The 10000-nt window shown below is 40.9% G+C and overlaps 1 protein-coding gene across 1 annotated transcript in view; it reads right to left on the bottom strand.

The window, feature by feature from the left end:
* Positions 1 to 5970, bottom strand: part of ephb4b (eph receptor B4b) — a 24432-nt gene extending 18462 nt beyond the window's left edge. The window contains 2 exon segments of the mRNA XM_042713941.1: positions 1005 to 1075; positions 5353 to 5970. Coding sequence (XP_042569875.1) covers positions 1005 to 1075; positions 5353 to 5425 — 144 coding nt within the window. The 5' untranslated portion in view covers positions 5426 to 5970.
* Positions 5971 to 10000: the final 4030 nt, after the last annotated feature.

The raw sequence follows: 10000 nt of genomic DNA, 5'->3' as shown, positions 1-10000 counted from the left end.
TAAGTTTTATCTATTTCTCACTAATTCTACGTTTGAGCTATTTCTCACTAATTCTAAGATTATATTTAAATAATTCTACGTTTTAGCTATTTCTCACTAATTCTAAGTTTTATCTATTTCTCACTAATTCTAAGTTTTATCTATTTCTCACTAATTCTATGTTTTATCTATTTCTCACTAATTCTACGTTTGAGCTATTTCTCACTAATTCTAACTTTAGCTATTTCTCACTAATTCTAAGTTTTATCTATTTCTCACTAATTCTAAGTTTTAGCTATTTCTCACTAATTCTAAGATTATATTTCAATAATTCTAGGTTTTATCTATTTCTCACTAATTCTAAGTTTTAGCTATTTCTCACTAATTCTAAGATTATATTTCAATAATTCTAGGTTTTATCTATTTCTCACTAATTCTACGTTTTAGCTATTTCTCACTAATTCTAAGATTATATTTCAATAATTCTACGTTTGAGCTATTTCTCACTAATTCTAAGTTTTAGCTATTTCTCACTAATTCTAAGTTTTATCTATTTCTCACTAATTCTAAGATTATATTTCAATAATTCTATGTTTGAGCTATTTCTCACTAATTCTAAGATTATATTTCAATAATTCTATGTTTGAGCTATTTCTCAATAATTCTACTCTTACTTAATATTAATCTTACTAATTTTATATTTCAATTCTAACTAATTTTATATCTCACTAATTCTAAGTTTTATTTCTCACTAATTCTACATTTATATTTATCCGACTCTATGTTTGTTTCACAATTCTGTTCATATCTCACAACTATGAGTTCATATCTTGCAATTCCGAGTTTCTATTTTACAATTATATGGGGAAACAAGCTAATCAAATTATTACAAAATATTGATGTGCATGTAAATGCAGTTAGTGGTTCCAGTCCCGTGAGTTCAAGAAGATGTGTGTGTGTGTGTGTGTGTGTGTGTGTGTGTGTGTGTGTGTGTGTGTGTGTGTGTGTGTGTGTGTGAGTCTCACCTCAGGGTCACTGCTGGGGTAGATGGTCCATCTCAGATCAGATGTTTCTAGCTTCGTGTTCATCAGCACCTCTGTGAGAGAGACAGACAGAGAGACAGAGAGAGGTTTACAGCAGCTGTAGAACATCATCTGATGAGAAACTCATGTTTGGATGACAGTAAAACACTCACAAACATAAATACACACATTAATCAGAATCAGAATCAAAGCCATGAGGTGGTCACATGATCAGAGCTCCATAACTGCTGAAGTAGTTCTGATGTGACATCACAGTGTTCTTTCATAAAATTCAACTGGTTTCCAACCGACATAATCGGTTTATACAAGACGGAAACTCATAATTACGCTGAATGTGACACGGCGTGAACGCTGCACTGATTTCAGACATATTTAATTCAGTGTAATGAGTTTAGGATGAGTTTGTGCTCTAAATCACCGAACAGGCGTCTGGCGGAGGAACACTAATGCTGTGAAAACACAGCGCCAGCAATCAACGCCCAGTTTAACATCTGAACCTATAAAACCCTCCAACTCTTTCCATTTCATCTGTCATGATTAAAACGACAGCGAGTTCAGCGACTGCTGCCGCTTTACACAAAGAATAGGAAGAACCAGGGAGGAGCGGGAAAACGTCCCAGAATTCTGTCTGTCTGTCCGTCTCTGTTCCATTGTTTCCAGTGAAAACAGAACGATACCCAGGACGCAGTTCAGAGCCAAAAAAGTGATCGAGTGACATTTTCATTTATTACACACACGCATGCAGGCACACACACACACACACACACGGACACACACACACGCACACACACAGACACACACACACGCACACACACACACGCACGCACACACACACGCACACACACGGGAGGGCTGGCAGAATTCCTGCTCATTCCTGAGTGTCCATGGAGCGGAACAGCAAAATTACAGCTCGCAGTGGACACACACACACACACACACACACACACACACACGCACACACACCTCTAATCAACTCATCTCTAATTACAGAGTGAGACTGACAGAACGAGAGAGAACTTGAAGAAGATCCAGCAGTTTACACACACACACACACACACACACACACACACACACACAAATAAATGTGTGTGAGAGAAAATAAATCAAACAGATTCTCTGCTGTTTAGTATGACTAATATTCTAATATAGTCGTTTAATAATATTTTGAATCATCTTTTATGTTTAGTTTTATCTTCTATTTTATATGTTCAGTTCATTTAAATTCTAGTAAAAAAAATGTAATTTGTTAGATTAGATTTTGTTCTTTTTAAATATTACAATTTAGGTTCAATATATTTTTTTTTTCGCTTTTATGTTTCATTTTTACATGTTCAATTTAAATTCTATTTTTTTTATTATGTGCTTTTGTCGTTTTTTGTTAGTTTCTATTTATTTTTTTATAAATATTACTATTAAGGCTTTTTTTTTATTAGTTTTAGTTTTTACTGTAATTTAACCTCTAGTTTATTTTGCATGTGCTTTGTCATGTTTATTAGTTTTTATTCTTTTTAAACATTACTATTTGGGTTTATTTTATTTTTATTACAAATTTTGTTTATTTTAGTAATTTGCCAATAAAAACGTTTCTAGTTTTTCATCTAATATTTAGATTTAGTTTCAGTTTTATTTCATGTAACAAGCATGTTTAAACAGTGTTTACTCTCTGACCGTCTGAAGGTCTATTAGGTCAGTTATTGATCTCAGCGTCAAATACGACTGGCTCTCAGGCTCCTCCCATCTGGCAGCTGATTGGATGAGAGGTAATGGGGCATGTGATTGGCTGAAGATGTGATAATTAGGCTGCGTTCCAGTGGCTCTCAGTTTAATTACGCTAACAAGCTTGACGAGCTCTCCAAAACAAACACTCACACAGCTACAGGCGTCCGTACACACACACACACACACACACACACACACTCCAAACCAAATCCACACCGCTACCACTGAAACACACATCCGCATGCACTTATTCTGCATTCAGTGCATTTCATCAGATCATGCATTTCCAGGAACTCGAACCCATGAGCTGCAGAAATATAAGTGAACAGAGCGAATGAGATCTGAAGCGGATCAAAAGCAGATGTGAGGGACAGTGTGAATAACTTTCAATCCACTTAAACTGAATCTGAGCTGAGAAGACTGAGAAAAACCCCCTTAAAGAGAGAAAGAAGGAGGGTCAGAGGTCAACGCCCATGATAATCCAGCTTTATCTCTCACTGCTGAGAGAAATCTGTTTAACAGGATTCATAGACATCGAGACCACCTCACACACACACACGAGCAGAAGAACTGACGTCCACACATTTGAAAGCCAAATATCCTCCCGTTTGCATCTGTGAGGGAAGACAGAACACAGCTGTGCTGAAACACTCAGAGATTTACCGTGTTTAGGGTCACTCTCTTGAGTTTACCGTATTGGAGCTCTTTAGCTCCTCTGAGAGCCGTAAGCTTCTTCAGCCGCTCTATTGTTCCTCCACAATGGACCCGCGGCGTGTGACCGTCCCACAGATTAACTAACACAGCTGGTTAACTCCAGCAGCGCGGAAACACTCGCTGATAGCGGCGAGCGTGAGCTCACGAGATGGGTTTTCCACACCAGAAACCTTCGACTTCCAGTCAGCTTAGACTTTGGCCTGTTTTACGGTCTCTTCCTGTGGCACAGACGTGTGAAGAGCCTCAGAGAATCGAGTACATTCTTTTCAGGGTCCCTCCTCCGTCCCTCGGCTGGACAGTGTTTGGACAGAGTCAGATATTGTTGATCTTACGGGAGGACAAATGAAAGTCTTCGCAGTCGTAACGAGCACGCCGGGTTTCGCTGAGCGCTTCCAAGCCAGACTGATTTGAAAACACGAGGACGATTACGAATAATGAAAGTGTGTGGATGTTAATGAGAGCGATACTGATGCGTGTGTTTACATTAGGAACAAGTTCTGGAGCTAAAACTGGCTTAAAAATACAGTACTTGATGTTCTTACGTGTTCTTTCATTAGTCTGCAGACGTTATAATTCACTGTGTGTGTGTGTGTGTGTGTGTGTGTGTGTGAGAGAGTGTGTGTGTGAGAGTGTGTGAGTGTGTGTCTGTGTGAGTGTGTGTGAGTGTGTGTGTGAGTGAGTGTGAGTGTGTGTGAGAGTGAGTGTGTGTGAGAGTGTGCGAGTGTGTGAGAGTGTGTGTGAGAGCGTGTGTGTGTGTGTGAGAGCGTGTGTGTGAGAGCGTGTGTGAGTGTGTTTTTTATATGTGTGTGAGAAGCGAGTGTGAGCGTGTGTTCGTGTGTGTGTGTGAGAGTGTGTGTGTGTGAGAGAGAGTGTGTGTGAGAGCGTGTGTGTGTGCGTGTGTGTGAGTGTGTGTGAGAGCGTGTGTGTGAGAGCGTGTGTGAGTGTGTGTGAGAGTGAGTGTGTGTGAGAGTGTGCGTGTGTGTGAGTGCGTGTGTGTGAGAGTGTGTGTGTGTGTGTGAGAGCGTGTGTGTGAGCGTGTGTGTGAGTGTGTGTGTGAGTGTGTGACCGTAAGAGTGTGCATGTGCGTGTGTGTGTGTGTGTGTGAGAGAGTGCGTGTGTGTGAGAGAGTGTGTGTGTGTGTGTGTGATCGATCGGACTCTGATGGTGTTTTTGGATGCGGCTGTGGAACTGATTTCCTCCGAAGGAATCCAGGTGTCCTGGAGCGCCATGAAACATGGAACCAATCCCTGACACACACACACACACACACACACACACACACACTCAATCACACACACACACACACACACACACACTCAATCACACACACACACACACACACTCAATCACACACACACTCAATCACACACTCAATCACACACACACTCACTCACACACACTCTCTCTCGGAGAACATTGACATCTCGAGACAGACACAATTATTAGAATTATTAAAATCTTCTCTACACTCAGAAAACCACGTTTCTTTTAGGAACTGTAGACTGAAATGTTCTTCGGGAACCAGAAATAAAAAAAAAAAAAACTTTATTTTTAATTATAAAGAGCCAGAAACTGAGGTTCATTACTGAACTTTTAAAATTAGTTAGTTTATTCACAGCAGAAAATCAACTTCATAAACTACTGACTCCTCACTCTCTGTTGACTTCATCACAAAACGAAATGCAGAGAGAAAAGTCACTAGTGTGAAATAGAATTAAATCTTTAAAAAGTATAAATCAAAAGTTATAGCAGATTGTCAATGATAAATTATAATAATTCCACATGTTGATGTTTCAGTTGCATTGTTCTGAAACCAGTACGTTTGTTGAAGCACTCTCGTGTTAACATAATTCTGTGCACATTAGTAACAGCGTGTGATGATGAATTCGGATCGTACCTTCCTCTGCTGTGATGAATCCGGTCCAGAACCAGAACCAGAGGACAGAAATGATCCAGGAAACATGATCCATCTCGAAGTCCTGCTGTCAGCTCATTAGATTCACATCCACAGGATCACTTCAGTCTGATCAATCCGATCCGGACCGGCTCTTAAAACGCGTTTTTATTTTAAATATGAGAAAATCCGAATCATGAAGAACTTTAGGCTATAAAACTTTCTAAACTAACTTCTGTCCACTCCAGTTTCACACGAATTAAGATAAAACGTCGTCCCTCTAAATCTTCAGTCCAAACTGAATCCGATCCGGATCGTACACAAATAAATTCAAATCGGACTGAAACACGATCCTGCGTTATGCGCGTCCGTGTGAGCGCGCGCTGCCCTGTCCTGCCACAAAAAAACTCTCTAATCCCAGCAGCGCCTGCTTCGTCCGTTTAAACTCGGTTATACTCCACTCGCCGCTGCGCTGGACCGTAAAGTGCGAGAAATCACCTCGACAAACACACTCCGACAAACTTTCGAGTTTCGGTCGACGCGAACTTTCCCTCTGGACTGAGCGCGCGACTGAGGTGGACGCTCGCGAGGCTGAGGACCGCCGGCAAGCCCCGCCCACCACCGGGGAGGACCGCCTCCCATTGGTCCGGCCGGCTGTCTGTCACATGAAACACGAGCTCGACACTGAGCAAAAAACATCGGATATTTTTGTTTAATTACAAAAAATAAAAAACAGACATATAAATATATTCGTGAGGTCAAAAACAAAACAAAAAAATTAGTGAGGACCTTCTGACAAGTGAATAAAATTAAATAAATCGCAACTATTTAACTTATCAATTTTATAGCTTACAAATACAGTGATTCACAAATTATATAGCTCTTTATGTGACATACACTGGCAGATTTGGACTTTATAATAACTCATAATATCAGTAGCTGATATTCACTGTAAAACATTTCAAACTTAAGTTTCATAAAGTGTAGAAGTGTATGAATGTGATGTAGCGGTAGTTTGATGCGGTTTATGACTGTTTCTCACGCTGTGATCCGGGTGTGAACCGCCTCACGAGCTCCCGCGAGCTTTTTCACGCGCCGCGTGCTATTGTTCGCGCGCGTTAAAGCGCCATTAAAGCTCGCGCTCGACAGAGAGATGAGAGACGGGAGCGGAGGTGACGGTAACACGAGAAACACACACACACACACTGGATGCTGTGAGAAATAGAAGCGCATTATCAGCAAAAGATTACCATGGTAACCACGTTTATGCCAGAATATCAGCTACTGAGATTTGAATGAAATAAAACATTTACATTGATAAAATGCAATTTTATTAATAGTGCGTGTGAATTAATGTTTTCTGATCAGACATGCATTCTGATTTCACTGCAGTAACTACACATACAGCTGTGATTATCATAGTAAAATTAATTTCAGTTTCAGTTCAAAGCATTTTATTGGCATGATTTTGTGTACATATAATGTTGCCAAAGAATTATAGCATAAAACAATTCATATTTAAACACTTACTGCCCTCATCAAGTTACATTTTGTTCCTAATGCCTTTTTTTATTTTTGTGATCAGTTTTTTTATTTGCATTTTATTTGTAACAAAACCACATCCATTCAAACACACCGAACAGAGGAGCAACAGACACATCAATAATTTTACAATCTGAAAAAAAGGATGTTCCTAATGTCCTGATATATGAACGATTGACAGAATATATTTTATTTAGCCTATAGTGTAAATAGACAGATATCCAGAACAACAATAAATAAATAAATAAATAAACGTTCTTCAAGGCAGCAGTTGGTTTGCAGATGAAAACTGAATTGATATCATGTGCTTTAGAGCTGATAGAAACTCCACCACACACACAGAGAGAGAGAGAGAGAGAGAGAGACCTATAGAGAGAGCTGTGAATGAGCCACTCTTCTTTCATGTGTGTGTTTAAGTGTTACATTAGTCACATGTGTGTGTGTGTGTGTGTGAGTGAGAGTTTCACTGGTGTGTAATGCGGTATTGTGTGAAGTGTTACTTTAGTCACTCCCTGTTCTCATACATTGTGTGTGTGTGTGTGTGTGTGTGTGTGTGTGTGTGTGTGTGTGACTCTCTGATGATTTCTCCATCAGACTGTGTTTCTGAGCAGACCGTCTGTTATCAGATGAACACACATCACTGAGAAGTGCGTCAGGATTCATGCATTTCTTCTCTCTTCATCTCCTAAAGAGCCTGCCACCAGCTGCTTTGGATAAAACTGTCTGTTATATGTATAAATGTATATTTTAATCTCATGACAGACGCGATGGAAAGATTCCACAGATGTTGAAGGTTCTTCATGTTTTTGTTTTTGAGAGTGCAGGAGCCGATCTGAATCATGCTGAAGGAACGTGAAGGAGCTCGATGTGATGAGACGAGGTGTCAAACATCACACCCCTTCAGCGCTTCTGTTTCACTGAGCTCCAGCACAGGAGACCCCCTGCGGTGTCCTACAGCTCCAGCACCGAGCCACGGCACAGCACTGAAGTACACATCCTGAGGCCACACAGGAGTTACTCGAGTTTGTTCTGTTTTGTGATTATATGTTCCGTCTTATTTATCTATTTATACTTTATTCTTTTTCTTCATCAGGTTTGTAGAAGTCTGCATCAGTGTCTCAGCAATGGATGCTCTGCAGTGAATGGGTGCCGTCAGAATGAGAGTCCAAACAGCTGATAAAAACATCACAATAATCCACAAGTAATCCACAGCACTCCAGTCCATCAGTGAACATCTGGAGAAGACAAAAGATGAAACACATCCAGCATTAAGACGCTTTTAACTTTATCAGCTGTTTGGACTCTCATTCTGACGGCACCCATTCACTGCAGAGCATCCATTGCTGAGACACTGATGTGAATTTTCATGTTTGGGTGTATTCTGTGCAGGTTCTTCAGTCTTCATTTGTTTGTGTGGAACATCTCTCATCTGTTGATGACATGTAGATACTCGCAAGGCTCATATATCAGTGTGTGTGTGTGTGTGTGTGTAATGAGAGCAGTGACACACATTAACCCTGAACAAAGACACACACACTCACACACACAATAGGGCCCCCAGGGGTCGCCACGGAGATGCCTGTGAGTGCCACACCCGCTCTAGCGGCCCCTGATGACATCATCACACAGGAAGTAGGAGCAGCGTGTCTCACCTCTGGCTCCCGACCCCCCGCTCCACTTCCTGTCTGGCTCCAGTGAAGATGCTGATGATCCGTCTGACACCAGGCCGCGCGCCTCACTTGTGACATCACTGATCATGTGACACGCAGCACTAGTGTTGGTTAGTTACCCACACACCGCTAGATCTGCTGCACGTCTGGACTCTTCAGGAGAGCACATGCTCAGACGCTTGAGGTTAAACCCTCTGTGTGTGTGTGTGTGTGTGTGTGAGAGAGAGAGAGATGCTGTGCTCATCACAGGTCATTAGAGTCACTCACCCACTCAGTAGCACTGACAATCAACACACACTCTCTCAATGCGTTTATTGTCTGTGTGAGTGATGATCTCCACTCAACTCCTGACCTCTGCCTGTCTCTCTGTCTGACCGTCCTGCACACACACACACACACACACACACACACACACACACACACTCTCTCTCTCTCTCTCTCACTCACACACACACACACACACACTCTCTCTCACACACACACACACACACTCTCTCTCTCTCTCTCTCACTCACACACACACACACACTCTCTATCTCACACACACACACACTCTCTCTCTCTCTCTCTCACACACACACACACACACACACTCTCTCTCTCTCTCTCTCACACACACACACTTCATGAAGAACTGAGATCTCACACATGAACTCACATAGATACAGTTCACTAAGACTCTGAATATTTAAATGTAATGTTCTGAGCACATTCAGATGGTCCTTACACTACAAACACAACATGATGTGTGTGTGTGTGTGTGTATGAGAGTGCCTTGTGTTATTGTGACCTCTAGTGGCTATAAAGATTATGACACAAACAGATTTAACAACTATGACCCTGAGACACTCTCTCTCTCTCACTCACACACACAAACACACACACACTCAATTTCAGTTTAGGTGAGCTTTATTGGTGTGACAAACTGTACACTTGTGTTGCTAAAGCAGTTGCAGCTGGCCTGCTTACAAATAGTGCACATATGTATTAACAGAAAGAAAAAGAATAATAGTGATAATAAAAATATATTAAAAGTATTAAGCACGTAGTGCAAAATGAATTATTGTATGTAAGTGTATAAGTTAGAAATAAAATAAAATCAGATATAGTATTAGATTTACAGAGGCAATATAACAGAGTAATATGTCATGTGCTGGACATCAGATCAGGGCAGGTGAGTGTTTTCTCTTCTCTGGTGACAGACAGACACATATTGAGCAGCAGACACACAGCAGTTCTTGTGTTCTCCTCACAGATACCACAGTTTCTCCTGGTGTGAGAGAGTTTAAATGTCTGATGGATCTGCTGTATTTGATCACAGAACACTGTCCGTGTGTCCGTGTGTTTGGAGCATTCTGTGAGGAAGTGCAGTTCTGTTTCCATCTGATTCAGATCACAGTGTGAACACAATCTCTGTCCGTCTCTATCATCAGCTTGTG

This window comes from Cyprinus carpio, chromosome A23, assembly GCF_018340385.1.
Source record: "Cyprinus carpio isolate SPL01 chromosome A23, ASM1834038v1, whole genome shotgun sequence".
Taxonomy (NCBI): domain Eukaryota; kingdom Metazoa; phylum Chordata; class Actinopteri; order Cypriniformes; family Cyprinidae; genus Cyprinus; species Cyprinus carpio.
Note: the sequence above shows the minus strand (reverse complement) of the source record. Positions and strands in the feature narration are given on the sequence as shown.